The 19,117-nt window shown below is 39.9% G+C and overlaps 1 protein-coding gene across 1 annotated transcript in view; it reads right to left on the bottom strand.

Annotated features, from left to right (window-relative positions):
• Positions 1-19,117, bottom strand: part of ITGA9 (integrin subunit alpha 9) — a 694,926-nt gene that overhangs the window by 434,176 nt on the left and 241,633 nt on the right. Inside the window, exon 9 of the mRNA XM_089682391.1 lies at positions 17,522-17,659. Coding sequence (XP_089538517.1) covers positions 17,522-17,659 — 138 coding nt within the window. The remainder of the gene's footprint in view (positions 1-17,521; positions 17,660-19,117) is intronic.

Genomic DNA, 19,117 nt, shown 5'->3' with positions numbered 1-19,117 from the left:
TGTCCTAGGGTAACAACACTCACTTATGCAGGCCATAGATGGGTCGAAAATCGGCCGATTTTTCGGCCGAAAATAAAATCGGACGATTTTTGGATCGTTGGTGGGCTATTTCTTTGGCCGTTTTTCGGTATTTCGGCAGATTTTTTTTATCGGTAAAGTTGGAAAAAAAATCGGCCGATTTTGCCGATCGGCCGATTTTCGTGGCAATGATGGGCAAAACGGCCGATTTTTTTACCGATAAAAAATCTGCGCATGAGCAGTGACCTGCAAGAGGAAGACAAAAAGAAGAAAAAGAAGAAGAGGAAGAGGAAGAAGAAGAGGATGAAGAAGAAGAGGATGATGATGATGATGATTATGAAGAAGAAGAGGATGATGATTATGAAGAAGAAGAAGGAGGATGATGATGATGAAGAAGAAGAAGAGGGAGATGATGATGAAGAAGAAGACGAAGAGGATGATGATGATGATGAAGAAGAGGATGATGATGATGATGATGATGAAGAAGAAGAGAATGAAGAAGAAGAAGAAGAGGATGATGATGATGAAGAAGAAGAGGATGATGATGAAGAAGAGGATGATGATGATGAAGAAGAAGAAGAACAGGATGATGATGAAGATGAAGAAGAAGAGGATGATGATGATGATGAAGAAGAAGAAGAAGAGGATGATGAAGAAGAAGAAGCAGAAGAAGAGGATGATGATGAAGAAGAAGAAGAAGAGGATGATGATGATGATGATGAAGAAGAAGATGATGATGAAGAAGAAGAAGGAGGAGGATGATGAAGAAGAAGAAGGAGGAGGATGATGATGAAGAAGGATGAAAAATAAGAGGAATTCCAGTCCAGCAAAAAGTGTCCCTGCAGAGAGCTCCGCTATTTCTTTGACAGTTCCTTGACATTTACAGCGGTTGCAACATTGTATCTATTTGTTTCCGAATAAAAACATCTGTATCCTAAATTGATACAAATAGATACATTGTTGCAACCTCTGTAAATGTCAAAGAACTGTCAAAGAAATAGTGGAGCTCTCTGCAGGGACACTTTTTGCCGGCTGTAGACGGGATGAAAATCGGCCGATTTGTTTTACCATTGCTGGAAACGTCGGCCGCTTGAACGACCGATTTTTCGTTTTTTAAAAGAAAAATCGGCCGTTTTTCTCCCCATCTATGGCCTGCATTACTGCACTGTACCCGTAGAGTAGCTGTGTTGTCAAGCCAGACAGGCACTACAGAATACCTACCTCTCTCCTATTCTCCATAACAGAGACGTGTTTTGTAGTTGAAAGAAATAGCTTAGATCAATTTATTTATTATTTATTTCAGGTACTTATATAGCACCGTCAATTTACGCAGCGCTTTACATATATATTGTACATTCACATCAGTCCCTAACCCTCCAGGGGAGTACAATCTAAGGTCCCTAACTTACATTCATATACAAGTGCCAATTTAGACAGGATCCAATTAACCTACCATCATGTCTTTGGAGTGTGGGAGGAAACCAGAGTACCCAGAGGAAACCCACGCAGGCACAGGGAGAACATGCAAACTCCAGGCAGGAGGTGCCGTGGCTGGGATGCGAACCAACGACCCTAGTACTGCCAGGCGGAAGTGCTAACCATTTAGCCACTGTGCTGCCCAGATCAATGATTATTACTAACAATGTTATAGGATAAAAAATGCAGCCCACAAAATATTATTACTAACAGTTATCAGAACCAGAGAGTACAGGAAGTTATCAGTTCACAAAATTTCTGGCAGGATCATCAGGTACTTTTTTTGCCATGTTTGAATAGATACACCAAAATGCTTACAATGGCACACTTAACAGCCAAAAGGGAGCACATGTGAGATGTTCATTAAAACAGTTTGCATACATTTTTGGATAAAGAGAATGGAACATCTGTCAGGATTTTAGTATTATTATTTATTGGCCACTTCTGCTGTCAACAGCATCATTATAACATCCTCTGCCTACAGATCAGTTTGCTTAGGAGAACTTTTGAGCCCATTTAACATTTTGCAGATTCACCCAGCCCTGATTAACCAATTCAATACCGGGCAATTTTACCCCTTCCTGCCCAGGCCAGTTTTCAGGTTTCAGAGCTCTCACACTTTGAATGACAATTGCGCGGTCATACAACATTGTACCCAAACTAAAATTTTATCATTTTCTTCATACAACTAGAGCTTTCTTTTGGTGGTATGTAATCACCGCCGGGGTTTTTATTTTTTGCTAAATTTACAAAAAAATACTAAAAATTTTGAAAAAAAAACACGTTTTTCTTTGTTTCTGTTATAAAAGTTTACAAATAAATAAATGTTCTTCATAAATTTAGGCCGAGATGTATTCTGCTACATGTCTTTGGTGAAATTAACCCAAATTAGGATGTATTATTTAGTTTGTAGGAAAGTTATAGAGTTCACAAACTATGGTATAGATCTGAATATTGATCAATCCTGAAGTACTGACAGCCAATCTAATTTCTTGAGGTCTAAGAATGTTAGAATAGTACAGATATCCCCCAAATGTCAGAATAGTACAGATATCCCCCAAATGTCAGGACAGTACAGATATCCCCCAAATGTCAGAATAGTACAGATATCCCCCAAATGTCAGAACAGTACAGATATCCCCCAAATGTCAGAACAGTACAGATATCCCCCAAATGTCAGAACAGGACAGATATCCCCCAAATGTCAGAACAGTACAGATATCCCCCAAATGTCAGGACAGTACAGATATCCCCCAAATGTCAGGACAGTACAGATATCCCCCAAATGTCAGAATAGTACAGATATCCCCCAAATGTCAGAACAGTACAGATATCCCCCAAATGACCCCTTTTTGCAGAGTAGACAGTCCGACGTACTTCATAAGAGGCATAGCGAGTTTTTTGAAGTTGTATTTTTTTTGTCATAATTTTTCAGAAAATTAAAAAATTAAAAAAATTATTTTCACTATTTGTTTTTTTACATACTGTCACCAGTGCAGTACAGCGTCATCCTATAACTGGCATGGCGGTGATCAGGGACACTGACTGGTGACAGTATGAAAATATATATATATATATATTTTTTTTTTTTTTATTACATTTTTTTTTATTTTTTTTAAGATTTTTTTTCATATTTTACTATGACCAAAGTAGTACAATGTTACCATAGTAACACAATTTGCTTATAGCAAAGAACTACTTTGCTATAAGCAAGCATTTACCTGAATGAAATCAATTGAAGCCGTCCATTGTATACAACTGTCATGTGACCTGCTGTGATTGGTCACAGCAGGTCACATGGTACCGGCAACAGGGGCCGGTAGTACTCAGATCTGTCATCGGCCGTGTCCGAGGTCTACGGCCGGTGACAGATCGCGCCGCTGCACGGCTCTGCAACCGCGCGAACTGCGCATGTGTGGGAGGACGCCAAATGGCGTACACCCCGGAAAGGTAATGCATTTTTGCGGCCGCCAAACGGCTATAGGCCGGGCGGCAAATGGTTAAGGGTGATTGTGTCCTTTGCCCTGCCTGTCGTAACCAGTTGAACAAAAAAGACTTTGGACTCCTAGGTATTTTTTATTTAGTGCTCTTTGACCTATTACACTTGGATTTCTCAACTCAGATGAATGTCCTCTTTTGGAGGGTCCCCGTCTTTGTGGTGAGCTTCCGAATACAAGTCAATTGGGCTCATGTAATGACGTTCTGTATAGGAAAAAAGATGGTGCTTCGGCATGTCCGCTAAAACACATGCACTTATTTTAATAATGATGAAAAACAGCCTTAAAAAGTCAATGCGTTTCAGCCATCAGGCCTTAGTCATGGCTCATGACTATAATAATAATAAACTTTATTTTATATAGCATCTTTAAAGGTAGCTTCTCAAACCGCTTTACAAAGAAAACACAAGAAATACTCAATATAAAACAAAGGGGAAAAAAGGATAATTAAGTGAAAGCTTATCTAAAGAAAAACATTTTTAGATTTGATTTGAATTAATTTAGAGAAGATGACTTTCTGATGTTCCTTGAGTTTTGGAGCATAGCAGAAGCCTCTGTCTTCCATCGAGTGTAGGTGAGTAGGGGGATACACAGAAGACCAGAATTTGAGGAGCGGAGGTTACGAGGGAGGGGGGGTAGGTAGATAAAAGTTCAGACAGATAATGGGGTGCCAAGCCATGAAGAGCCTTAAAGGTGAGCAAGAGGATCTTAAAGTCTATGTGAAACCTGACATCCCTCTAGGACAGGGGTAACATGGTCACTTGTACCCAACTTAGTGAGGATTCTGGCTGTAGAATTTTATACATATTGTAGTCGATTAATAGTGGATTTAGGTACACCAGAGAGTAGAGCATTCCAATAGTCAGGTCGGGAGAATACAAATGTATGGATCAGCTTTCCAGCTGCAGTATATGATAGCATGAGAGGCAGCCAAGCAATGTTTCTCAAGTGGAAAAAAAGATGTTCTGACAACATTTTGTACTTGTGGATCAAAGGTTAAGCTAGCATCCAATATCACTCCTAGATTTTTCAATTTATACTGAAGCTCAAGTACAGTGCCACCGATAGATAGGCTACGGGACTGGCCTTACACAATTGATGGGGGTTGCCAATAAGCAGGACTTCAGTCTTGTCACAGTTTAATTGAAGGAAATTATGGGCCATCCAAGTTTTTATATCACAAATACAGTTAGATAGGAGAGAAGCAGCCAAAGTAAAATCCGGTTTAGTGTGGATGTATATCTAAATTTCCTCAGCATAAAAGTGATAATTGAGCCCATGTGATCTAACCAGTTGGCTGAGTGGAAACATGTAAACGCTAAAAAGTAAGGGACCCAAGATTAAGCCCTGGGGAACACTGTACTTGACTGGACCGAAATCCAACAGGAGAAACAAAGTGACCGTGATCAGTATGATAGGACTTAATTTCAGAGTCAGTTCTGAGACTATATATGGATTCAAGATGAGAGAGTAAAAGATTATGGTCTACCGTATCAATGGCATAACTAATATCCAGTGGAATAAGAATAGTTAGTGAGCTAGAATCAGAAATTAACAGAAAGTCGTTAGTGCCTTTGACCAAGGTGGTTTCTGAGCTGTGCAGTTGCCGAAAACCAGATTGAAGGAGTTTCAATAGGCTATTTAAAGCCAGGTGATTATGTGACTGAGATATCACAACTTGTTCAAGGATCTTGGCAAGGAAGGGTATGTTAGATATGGGGTGAAAGTGGTTTAAATTGTCCAGAGCCATGCTGGATTGACTATAGCCTGACGGCCGAAACGCTTTGGCTTTTTAGGGCTATTTTTCACCATTATTAATATAATGCATATGTTTTAGCCAAAATGGGTTTTTTCCCTCACTTTGGAGAAATCTCTTCTCATGTCTTGGTGAAACAGGTAAAGTCAGGAGAGAATGTAAACCTCACCAATGAGACACAAGCCAGCATAAAAAAGGTCAATGGCCTTAAGTACCAGGCTATTTGCAGGCTTGTAAGAGGACATGGCATAGAATTAATTTACTGTGTTGTTGAGCACAAAAAATTTGAATCCCATGTATGAAGTATCTCTCTGTGTTTCTCATGGAGCAACCAATTGGCATCACTGTGTTTCTTGTATGTCTTGGGAAACAAGAGAGTATAACACTGTTTGGCTGGTTCAAAGGAATCACAGTAGACCAAACACGATTCCTTCTGTGCTCTAGGACCCAGGCAGGTGGCAAATAGATGGAACCAGAACTGGAAAAAAGCGACCACCAGTGCACCAAAGGTTGTGCAGCTCCAAACAAGGCTGGGGAAGCCCGACCAACACTACAAAGCGAAACAAAAACGAGAAGCGCACAAACCTTGCACATTACCTCAGTAAGCAAAAATGTATTAATAAGAAAGGTACTCACAAACAGCGAATAAAATCAGGCATGTAAGTCCTCACAGGGACTTCAAATATAAGGAGCCAGCGCGAGTCCCATCGTGGGGGTAGACACTCAGTTCAGCTGATGCGTTTCAAAGGCCAGACCTTCTTCCTCAGAGCTGGCTCCTTATCTTTGAAGTCCCTGTGAGGACTTACATGCCTGATTTTATTCGCTGTTTGCGAGTACCTTTCTTATTAATAAATTTTTGTTTACTGAGGTAATGCGCAAGGTTTGTGCGCTTCTCGTTTTTGTTTCGCTTTGCAGTCAAAGGAATCACAGACTGTTCTTCAGTAAGACACTTTGCACATAAATTATTTTTCTGGTTTAAAAATTGCACCGCTTATGTACTATATTTATTATCTGTCCCACATTCAGTTGTTATGATTTATCAAAGTGTCTGAAGGGACAACTGCTCACAGCAACAAATCAGATTTTGCCTTTCAGTCTCTGGCTATAGTATGAAATATAGGCTATAGGGTGAAAGCAACAGTCCTATCTGCAGCACTTCTGACAATGTATCAGTTCAAAAAACACATTCTGCATAATAATTTTAAACTTAACTAGAAAAGCTACAATTTCTGGAGAAATTGTGTGAAGTGTTCTTGCCTCCACCAGTAGTCTACAACTGGAGTGGGCGGAGTAACTGGGGGGATTGGCTTGAGTAACGGTTGTGTGGTTGGAGTGGCTGGAGAAACTGTGAAAAGGTCAATGGGCGGCGTGAGTTGCAAACAAATGGTCATATTGTGAAAACTATCAGGACTATGGCTTAGCCGTGGACATTTTTAGTGGCAGGAGGGATAGCTGAACGTTTTGATATAAGATTTGTGTAGGTGGGCTTTGAAAATGAGGGAGTGATGGCAGTTTAGAAATCACGTCCTGATTTTTCAGCTCACACTCTAGCTTTTGTCAGCTCCCACTCTAGTTTTGAACATTCCGCCATTCATTCCTATAGGACCAATTTCACCACAAAAACGCCGATATTTCGTGAACCATTCAGCGAAACGTTCCACAAAGTAATAGCACACCAATCGGGAACAATCCGCACGTTTCGGTATATTACTGTTTATGTAGTGTAAGAACTGTGGGAGGAGTTAGGGGGGTAAATTTGGCTATAATAATAAGAATATATATGTGAGATAACAGGAAGTGGTCGCCATGCAACAACACTTAATAAAGAGACGACACAAAGATAAGTCATACAAATGTAAAATACTTCAAAGTAAACCTGCACTAAATAGTAGTAAACCAAACACGACACAAAACTGGAGGCAGATTTGTTTTTTCTACCAAAGCCATGCGATTATCATGTCAGCGTTGACATGGTGACCAATGCCTTTATTGATAAACAAGGACAATTACTATCCAAAAAAGCTACTAAATTGAACTCTAACCTCAACACTAACTATAACTTAAGTTGAACCTTGGTTTATTAACACCACTGAATTGGCGACCCCATGGCTTTGTTGATCAACAAAGGGTTAGGGCAGAGATTCTCCATATGTTTCTATCATGCCCCCATTTGGAAGCATTTAAACTTTTATTCCATAAACCGATATACATTTTTTGTATGCACCTTAAAGTGGTTGTAATCCTCAGACTTAAAATACGAACAAAGCACATCCCTCTATAGTGTGTACTCAACTGAGAGCACCAACTGTCATTTCTGTCTGCTGATGCTTCCTTCCTCAGCTATCAGCATGAATCAGTTTTGACAAGTTTTCCTGACAGCAAGAGAAAAATGGTGGCAGGTGAGGGACCTACATTAGACTGACAGCCTTGGCTCTGTTCCTGTGAGCTCTGTGAAGAGGAGTGTGTCTCTTCCCTGCAATCAATTCTTAAAGCTCTCCTCACTGGGTTTTGCAGTATATAATTTCAGCTTTCCGCCCCCATTTTCTGAACTCTCAGACAAGCTTATTAAAATTCAAAATTCAGCACTCTGAACAGATGTAGAGAAGAGAAGACTGAGAATAGACAGATACAGCTTATGTAGGAGAATTTGTTCAGCGCTGAGCAAACCCTTTGGCGCTATATAAATACTGTATAGTAATAACAATCTCTGTATATCATGTGAGGCCAGCCACTTCAGGTGTGTGTAAGGGTTTACAACCACTTTAAGGCAGTAGTAAACCACAAATAAAACCCTCTAAAAACATTTTCTCCCTGCAAGATAAGAGAATCATGCGCTAGCATGCATCACATACTAAACACATTATGAAAGACTTACTGTAAAGCAAAGCCCTCCAGTGGCACACTGTCACATCTGACAGGGCTTCTATCTTCATCCGGTCTTCCTTCCGGTTTCACGGGCTCTGGCTGTTTGAATAGCTGAGCCGCGATGGCGTGACTCTCGTGCATGCGCACGGGAGTCAAGGCCACGGCACAGTTCTCTCAATGGATGGCATATCAATACTACTAAAGTAAATATATCTCCTAAATGGTGCACATTTAGGAAATATTTACTGTACTTACAGGTAAGCCTCATTATAGGCTTACCTGTATGTATAAATCAAGGAAAAGGCTTTAATACCACTAAAATTTTCCCTATACCATGGATGTCAATGCATTTTAGTATATCATGGCACTGTATGGTTTCTATAGTTATGTACTAAATTTGGTTTACATTTTTCTCTGTTTTGATTTACTTTAATATCTACATCTTGAAAAGAATCAGTTGCATGGGAAGCAAGATTACAGTATTGAAATAATAATATTTTAAAAATAAATAAAATATTAATACGGCGCTTACACTCAAACAAATGATTTTCAAAATAAATGAACACATAAAAAGTCCAAATGATTCAGTCCATTCTTGTGATCACCACGTGGAAATAATTCATAATCATATATCACTTCGATCCTCCAACAATCACCACGTGAATAATTGTGAAACAAAATAAAACTGTGCCGTGCTCCCCTCTCAGGTGTGCACTCACCAAATATAATTGCCTCCCATTCTCAAGGTTGGCATACTGAGCTTTTGGATATAAAATTCTCCAAGGAACAGACCCCCTTCAAAACACAGAGTAGATTCCTCCAATGATGACTCCCAATCTCCAAGGTATAAGGCAATGACTCTCTCCAATGCTCCAAACAAACATTACATAGAAGATAAAAAATAGAGACCCCACATGGTGCAGTACTTCTTAAAACCTTTTATTCTCCACCTGAGAATACTACTTACAAGAAGTATGACAAAAATCAACCCCAAAGATGTATGTGTCTTGGTTAGTCAGAGAGGAAAGACCGAATAATTGTGTTTTAAACAAAAATCCAAAGCTTTACCTAAAAAAACTTTCTGTATGTATGGGAGATCATCCCTTTTGCTTAACGCCCAATTAAGGGCAAGTGTTAGGGATCCGGGTATGACCAGAAATGTGTGGACTGACACAGGGAAGTAGCAGGTTTCAGGAACACAGGCGTAGTCAGGCTGGAGAGGTGGAATGGTCAGGCAGTCCGTAAGGTACTGTCAGGTGCCGCCTGGCAGTGTCTCTAGCAGCCCACAGCACAGATTTCCTCAGGGCGCGGGGTCTAAGTCCCAGCCTGCTATTCACCAGGGCCCCTGATGGTGGGGATGGACTTGGTGCAGACTGGAACCAGGTCGCGACCCCTGAGTGCGTCCGGCTGTGGTAGAGCGTACTGGCAGGGGAGTGCAGGAACGGAGTCTGATGGGAAGAGGCGGGAAGACTTACTAAAGGTGATCCGTGCGGGATGGATGGATCGTCGGTTGAAGTAAGCGTAGTCAGACAGGCCAGGTCGGTATCGTGCGGGCAGTGTGGTACAGGAGGAGCAAGCAGAGAATGGTCGGGGTCACAAGCCAGGTCCAGCAGGTAGCGGGCTGCGCGGTACCGAGGATCAGGCAGAAGGATGGTCAGGCAAGCCAGGGGTTCAACAGGAGACGGTCAGCAGAGGTCAGGATCAAAGCAGGGTCAGCAACGAGGCAGGAACACAGGATACCAGGTACAGGGGCTAATGGGAAACATACACCAAGGCCCTGATCACAGGCCTGGTCACTCCTTAAATACACCTCCTGCAATCAGCCCCAGGTGTTGGCTGACTACAGGAGTGAGCTTCTGGATGCTGAGAGCACCCGCTGGTCAGCCCTGGTACTGCAGCCCACACGGTAGGTGAGTCCCACCACCAGTGATTAGTCCATTCCTGACAGCAAGCATTGCATCATCATGACCTATTATGGTGCATAGTGATGATACATCAGCTGTTACCATATATATCTCTTTAGATGTATTGAATTTTATATATTTTAATAAAAAAGTTATCTTATACCAAGTAGTTGCAGAATACCTATAATATACACTCTCCCAAAAATTCATAAGGATGTAGTATGCCCTCCAGGTAGACCCATAGTGAATGGTATAGGGTCTGTGTCAGCCAGATTGGGTGAATACCTTGATACATTTCTTCAGATTAGTGTATTACAAACCAAAGTTTACTTAAAAGATACAAAAGATCTACTCAAGTTATTAAAAGATATAAAATTCAATACATCTAAATTATTTTTGGTATAACAATTTCTATGAACAGTTAAGTGGTGTGGCTATTTGCTCCCACTTTGGCCAATATTTTTATGGCCGAGTGGGAAGATAGATTTGTTTTCCAACACCAGAGACCTGAATTAACCTTCTATAAAAGATTCATTGATGATCTGTTGTTCATCTGGGAAGGATCAGAGGTAGAATTACATACAGTTGTGTCCAAAATTATTCAACCCCCACTGAAATTGAGTGTTTTGGCCAGTTTGACATTGCTTTTGATCATTCAGTCATCTTGCTTACATTTACATTAAAGAGGCACTTGTAGGTCAGACAAATATAACATAACAGTTATAATGAAATAACCACAAATGTCTTTTCTGTGCTCACAGCATTATCAGTTTTATTCAACCCCCAAGTGACATTCAATCTTAGTACTTAGTACAGCATCCTTTTACAGTTATAACAGCTTTTAAACGTGAAGCATAGCTTGACACAAGTGTCTTGCAGCGATCTACGGGTATCTTCGCCCATTCTTCATGGGCAAAGGCCTCCAGTTCAGTCACATTCTTAGGCTTGCGCACTGCAACTGCTTTCTTTAAGTCCCACCAGAGGTTCTCAATCGGATTTAAGTCTGGTGACTGCGATGGCCACTCCAAAATGTTCCAGCCTTTCCTCTGCAACCATGCTCTAGTGGACTTGGAGGTATGCTTGGGATCATTGTCCTGTTGAAAGGTCCAACGTCTCCCAAGCCTCAGGTGTGTGACGGACTGCATCACGTTTCCATCCAATATCTCCTGGTACTGAAGAGAATTCATGGTACCTTGCACACGCTGAAGCTTCCCTGTACCTGCAGAAGCAAAACAGCCCCAAAGCATGATTGACCCTCCACCATGCTTCACAGTAGGCAAGGTGTTCTTTTCATCATAGGCCTTGTTCTTCCTCCTCCAAACATAGCGTTGATCCATGGGCCCAAACAGTTCTAATTTTGTTTCATCAGTCCACAGAACACTATCCCACAACTTTTGTGGTTTGTCCACATGGCTTTTGGCATACTGCAGTCGACTCTTCTTATTCTTTGGAGACAGCAAGGGGGTACGCCTGGGAGTTCTGGCACGGAGGCCTTCATTACGCAGTGTGCGTCTTATTGTCTGGGCTGAAACTTCTGTACCCACATCTGACAAATCTTTTCTCAGTTCCTCAGCAGTCACACGGGGACTTCTCTCCACTCTACGCTTCAGGTAGCGCACAGCAGTCGAAGTCAGCATCTTCTTTCTGCCACGACCAGGTAGCGTTTCAACAGTGCCCTTTGCCTTGAATTTGCGAATGATGCTTCCTAAGGTGTCTCTTGGTATGTTTAACATCTTTGCAATCTTCTTATAGCCATTGCCCTTCCTGTGAAGAGAAATCACCTCTTCTCTTGTCTTCCTGGACCATTCTCTTGCCTTCACCATGTTTGTAACCACACCAGTAAATGTCTAGAAGGAGCTGAGTATCACAGTCATTTTAAAGCTGCCTAATTGGTGCTTATTATGCTTGATTGCTGCTCGGTGACATCCACAGGTGTTTTCAATACCTGATGGAAAGCACCTGTATGAACCTCTGTTCTTCAGAGTGGTAGTCTTTAAGGGGTTGAATAATTGTGGCAATGAAGAAACCACATAAGAACCATTTACTACTGTATTACATAAACAATTGATGTCATTTTAGTTGCATTTGGGTAGTTACAACGTCCTTGTAGGATTTGATTCTGAATACAATTCCAAATGTACACTATAGTCCCTAAACCCCTTTACAGCATTGGGGGTTGAATAATTTTGGACACAACTGTAGATTTATGTCTATACTGAATAAACAATAGAAATCATATTAAATTAGATTATAAATGGAGTCAAAATTCGATAAATTTTTCGGATGTTACCATTGAAAGAAGGGAGGATATGTTTAGTACTAAAGTATATTTTAAACCTACTGAGAGAAATAGTTATTCATCCATCAGAAGTGGACACCATCCAACCTGGTTGAGGAATATCCCTAGGGGACAATACATGAGAATTAGAAGAAATTGTTCCTATGATCGGGATTATGTTTCGCAGGCTAAGATTATCTCAGAGAGGTTTGTACAAAAAGGATATTCCCGACACTTTCTCAATCAGGTTGTACGGGAAGTTTTGGAGATAGGGAGGAGTGCTTGGCATAGAAAGAAGTCTTAAAAGATGATAATCATCAGTGAAGTTTTTTGTCTGACTATCACTGTCAGTACAAAGAAGTCGAATCCATTATGAAACAACATTGGCATATTTTGTTAATGGTTAAAAAGTTGGGTCTCACTTTACCTAAGTCACCTAGATTTATTTATAGAAGGGCACCAAATTTTGGGGAAAAAATTGTCCAAAAAATTATAGATGTTCCTAAGAGAATCTCTCTGTTTCCTCAGAAAAAAGGATTTAGAGCATGTGGGAAATGTAAAGCATGTCGGACAGTTACGAATAACACTATTAATTTACTTTCTTTTACTTCTGATACAGTGAGACGTAAGCTCACTATCCCTGAATTCATCCCATGTGACACCACGCATGTGGTCTATGCTCTATAGTGCCCATGTGGTTTAATTGACATAGGACGAACAAAACGGCCTTTAAAAGTACATATTGCAGAACATATAAAGAATATTAAAATAGGGTTTAACCATTTGACGCCCGGCCAATAGCCGTATAGCGTCCGGAAAAATGCACTAGCTTTCCGGGAGGCCACCATTTGGCGTGCTCCCGCACATGCTAAGTTCGCGCGCTTGCAGAGCCGCGCAGCGGTGCGATCTGTCATCTGTCTGGCCGTGTACCTCGGACAAATTGTGTAAAAAAAAAAAAAATACTGATCACTTCCCCAAAGTAGTACAATGTTACTATGGTAACATTGTACTACTTTGGACATAGTGCAATATGAAAAATGTAAATAAAAAAAAAAATGTAATAAAAAATTTAAAATAATAAAGAAAAAATAAAAAAATTTTTTCACACTGTCACCAGTCAGTGTCCCTGATCACCGCCATGCCAGTTATATGATGACGCTGTACTGCACTGGTGACAGTATGTAAAAAAAAAAAGAGTCAAAATAATTTATTTTATTTTTTCATTTTCCGAAAAAAATACAACTTCAAAAAACTCGCCATGCCTCTTATGAAGTACGTCGGACTGTCTACTTTGCAAAAAGGGGTCATTTGGGGGGATATCTGTACTATTCTGACATTCTTGGACTTCAAGAAATTAGATTGGCCGTCAGTACTTCAGGATTGATCAATATTCAGATCTATACTATAGTTTGTGAACTCTATAACTTTCCTACAAACTAAAACATACATCCTAATTTGGGTTATTTTCACCAAAGACATGTAGCAGAATACATCTCGGCCTAAATTTATGAAGAACAATTATTTATTTGCAAACTTTTATAACAGAAATAAAGAAAAACGTGTTTTTTTTTCAAAATTTTCGGTCTTTTTTTGTTAATTTAGCAAAAAATAAAAACCCCAGCGGTGATTAAATACCACCAAAAGAAAGCTCTAGTTGTGTGAAGAAAATGATAAAATTTTAGTTTGGGTACAATGTTGTATGACCGCGCAATTGTCATTCAAAGTGTGAGAGCGCTGAAACCTGAAAACTGGCCTGGGCAGGAAGGTGTAAAAATGCCCGATATTGAAATGGTTAAACATCACAATGTATTTTGAACATTTCGCAAAGTACCATCAAAAAGATCCTTCTGTATTAAAGTTTTGGGGGGTACATTGGATTCCCCTTAAATGGAGGGGATCTAATAGAGTTAGGGACCTTTTACAAAGGGAGGCTAAATGGATTTTTCTCCTTAAATCATTGACACCAGGGGGCTTAAATGTGGAACTAGATATATACTGCTTTATAAGTAATGCGTAATATAACCACATAAAATATTTTAATCTATATATGGAGCAGTTTATAGAATAATATTATTATTATACAGGATTTATATAGCGCCAACAGTTTGCTCAGCGCTTTACAATATAAAATAATATCACTGGATTCTTTCATGGAGGTGACATTAAGCATCATACATTCATTTGTTTTTTTTTAGTGAATTATATTTTCTCATTTTCATTTTCTCAACTTTTTCTATTTTTATTGTCTCTTTATTAAGATTAAAATGATAATATTATTTTATTTTTTCTTTTAATACTATTAATTAAACAATATATTGTAAAACTCTTAGTTATTGATTTTAATATTTTATGTTAAATAATTTTTGATTATGAAATAAATATTTGTTATTAATATTGTGATTTGTCATTTAAGCCCAACGATGTTTAAATATGATCATTACTTATGGAATTACATCTTAAAGAAATTAGTAGATTTAGGTGAAATTTCTTCCTTTTTTCAAAAAACGCATCAGGGATTGGTTGTGCGGCGATCGGAAGTGACGACAATCGGAACCGGAAGTGACGAGGGAACGTTTGAGAGCGAGGAACGGCAGTGATGAGGGCATTGTTCGGTCTTTCCTCTCTGACTAACCAAGACACATACATCTTTGGGGTTGATTTTTGTCATACTTCTTGTAAGTAGTATTCTCAGGTGGAGAATAAAAGATTTTAGGAAGTACTGCACCATGTGGGGTCTCTATTTTTTATCTTCTATGAGATGTTTGTTTGGAGCATTGGAGAGAGTCATTGCCTTATACCTTGGAGATTGGGAGTCATCATTGGAGGAATCTACTCTGTGTTTTGAAGGGGGTCTGTTTCTTGGAGAATTTTATATCCAAAGGCTCAGTATGCCAACCTTGAGAATGGAAGGCAATTATATTTGGTAAGTGCACACCTGAGAGGGGAGCACGGCACAGTTTTATTTTGTTTCACAATTATTCACGTGGTGATTGTTGGAGGATCGAAGTGATATATGATTATGAATTATTTCCACGTGGTGATCACAAGAATGGACTGAATCATTTGGACTATTTATGTGTTCGTTTATTTTGAAAATCATTTGTTTGAGTGTAAGTGCCGCATCGATATTTTATTTATTTTTAAAATAATATTTCATTTGTTTAATTAATTCAATGTGGCAGCATGTTATGAGGTATTTGCACATGTTTTTTGATTCGACAATTTGCAGTTATAAATTCATAGCACATTTTTTTTGAGGGATTCACACCTTAAAAATTTTTTAAGATTACAGTATTGTAAAGCAGACTACACTATGTTGCCAAAAGTATTGGGACACCCCTCCAAATCATTGGATTCAGGTGTTCCAATCACCTCCATGGCCACAGGTGTATACAATCAATCAAGCACCTAGGCATGCAGACTGCTTCTACAACCATTTGTGAAAAAATGGGTCGCTCTCAGGAGCTCAGTGAATTCAAGCATGGTACCATGATAGGTTGCCACCTGTGCAATAAGTCCATTAGTGAAATTTCCTTGCTACTAAATATTTCACAGCTTGTGGTTGCAGCACACCTCCATCCCATTAAATAGGCAATTTTTGGTGGAGGTACTGCCCACCAAATGCGACAGTGGGTATCGTTTTTGCTGTGGCAAATGTAGAAACCCTGTCCGAGGAATGTGCTGGGCTAAGAGGGGTAAGTACATGAGCCCTTATAGATACTATAAAATAGATTTTTGTAAACAAATTACACAGTTAGCTAAAATATGATCTGCATCCAACTGGCATATAGGTCCCATGAATGTTTAGGATTTGAGGTTTTTTTACATTTGAAGGAATTCCCATACAAAAGAAAACACAAACTACTGAAACTCTGCCATATATAATACTGACTTACAAAGTCTCTAGGAAATGACTAAATGTGTGCAAGTCAAACAGATTTATGTCAAAGGAAATCAACAACAAGGAAATGAGAGTGTAAAAGCTACAGTATGTCTGGAAAATGTGAAGCCCAGCTGATGTCCTTTTAAAGTGTCTCCCCGCTTCAGACCATCCTGAACTCAGCGGCTAGACTCATCCACCTCACCAACCGTTCCACCTCTGCCACCCCCCTCTGCCTCTCCCTCCACTGGCTCCCGATTGCCCAACGCATCAAATTTAAACTTCTAACCCTGACCTACAAAGCCGTTTACAACACTGCCCCTGACTACCTCACCAACCTGATTCCCAGGTACCACCCTACCCGTACCCTTCGCTCCTCACAGGACCTCCTTCTATCCTGCTCCCTGGTCTCCTCCTCCCATGCACGACTGCAAGACTTCTCCAGGTCCTCCCCCATCCTCTGGAACTCACTGCCCCAATCCATCAGACTGTCGCCTTCCCTCCTCACATTCAGGCGCTCCCTCAAAACCCATCTCTTCAGGGAAGCCTACCCCACACTCACCTAACGGCCATTCCCCCTCATTCCTCCCACCCCTCATTCCCCTCAACCACTTCCTACTGTACCACTACCCCCTCCCTCCTAGATTGTAAGCTCGAAAGAGTAGGGCCCTCTTACCCCTCGTACGTTGTTTGTTATTGTTGTTGTACTGTGCCATGTATTGTTCCCCCCTCTATTGTACATCGCTGAGCAAACCCTTTGGCGCTATATAAACTCGATGTAATAATAATAATAATAATAATAATAATAATAATAAAACAATTAACACATTCTATTAGTGACACTGCAGCTCTTGGTTTTTATACACAAATCATTTCTAGCGTGAGCTATACATATATCTGAAGGGTCAATGTAGGAAACACACAGCACCAAACAATAAGTAAAGAAATGTTTTTAAATAGTGAAATTCACCCACTGTGTGACTACAGAAAATCACACTTTTTTTTGGCAGGTAAAACAGTAAACATATATACATTGCGATAGCATATTTATCTCTTTGTTTTAATTTCTACTTTAAAGCAAATACTGTTTGCTTTTTTACACTATCATAGCACTATCATCCAGTGGAGATTTACTAAAACTGGAGCACTCAGAATCTGGGGCAACCGTGCATAGTAACCAGTCAGCTTCCAGCTTGTTCAATTAAGCTTTGACAATAAAACCTGAAAGCTGATTGGTTTCTACACAGAACTGCACCAGATTTTGTACGCACCAGTTTTAGTAAATCCCCCAGTGTACTGTTAAGACACATTATCATTTTATTACTGTTTTGTATAAGGTGTACTTACATTTCCTCTGTTGATGTAAACAGTCACTTGTCCTTCATCCATCACCTCTGAGAACATGGGTGCCCCCACCAAGAGGTCTGATAGGCCATCAGCATTGAGATCAACTGCACATAAGGAGGAGCCAAAGTAAGAGCCCATCTGCAACCAAGTTGAGCCATAACAAAGCATTCAGTATTTCCGCCCATAAAAACAAGATAGTGTGCATTTAGTTCAGTTGACAGGTTTAAGAAAATGTCAGTCTGTTACGTTTTAATGTATATTGTAATTGAATTCTGCAGTTTGAGAGTTCCATTAAATAATTTGCATTAGCACAGCCCTTGATATGCTTTAACCTCCCTAGCGGTATGATTATTTCAGATTTTTGGTGCTGAAAGCGGTACCATTATTTTGCATGGAAATATGTAGTTTTTTATTGTAGGCTGTAATTTAGGAATAACTCACTGAAATCTGTCCGAACAAGAGTCTAGTAAACATCCCGGGTAGGATAAAATTTGAAACACGAAATCATAAATTATAATTTAATAAATAATCATAAAAAATAATAATATAATAATATTACATTTAATTCAATAATATAATCAAACCAAAAACACTGAAATTTGAAATAGAGCGCCAAGTTCGCACATCACTGAGCAAAGTCGCAAAATTGTTTTCAGTGTCTGATGACGAATTTCCCCCACGAATCATTATCACTCAATTCTGCAAGTGGTTCTGATTTACTATCGCTGTTCTCTAGCTGATCTAAACCCGCTTTTGACCTAAAGGGACACTTTTTGGACGCCATGGACTTTTCTAAGTTTCCAGGCAGAAAGAACATTCAAAATGCAGGCAGGGGACAGGACAGAGCACTCGGGACAAAATGTATGTGAAATGGGTTGAAACAGCAATGTTTTACTATGTAAAATCGTTTTGAAAAAAATGACATTTTTTTAAAATTTTCAAATTTCCCGCCGCCAGCGGCGCCCGTACGTCCCGACGTCACAGGGACCGGAACACAGAAGCTGGATGCCAGCATCTGCCGGAGGAGATGGCCGGGGACGCTGCAGGGGACGCATCGCGGGAGCAAAGGACAAGGTAAGTGCTGCAGGGACTCCCTATGCAGCACTGCATGGTAAGCCCGAGTGTAGATCAGGGTTACCGCTTTTGGTACTGAAATTTTACCCCGAGCTACACTCGGGAATACAGCCAGGGAGGTTAAAGTAGAACTTAAGCCAGACGTGATTCTCCTTACTTTTAGATTGAGTACAGAAGGGTTAACGAAGGGTTAGGACTTGCTGCCATTGACCTTACTGTGAAAATTCTCCCTCACTTTCTGAACTGGTAACACTTGACACTAAATCAGGGAATCCCCCCAATGGAGACACAAACAATAAAAACATGTAAAAACAAGACATAGGTACCTATACTCCCTCTGTCTTCTAGATATAGTGTTTTTATTGCTATCTTTATCCCTGATAGGAAACACAAAAAAAGCAGTACAGAGGGAGATGTTATATTTTGTGATGTTTTATTTGCAGTTTCTTCCTTTCTTTCTTCTTTTTCCTATACTTAGATGTATTTACATTGTCTAATGTCTGAAAGCCCAGATCTTGAATC

The sequence above is a fragment of the Staurois parvus genome, unplaced genomic scaffold (assembly GCF_062004578.1).
Source record: "Staurois parvus isolate SC_StPar_1 unplaced genomic scaffold, SC_StPar_1.0 ptg000288l, whole genome shotgun sequence".
Lineage (NCBI taxonomy): Eukaryota > Metazoa > Chordata > Amphibia > Anura > Ranidae > Staurois > Staurois parvus.
This window is presented reverse-complemented; position numbering and strand designations above follow the sequence as displayed.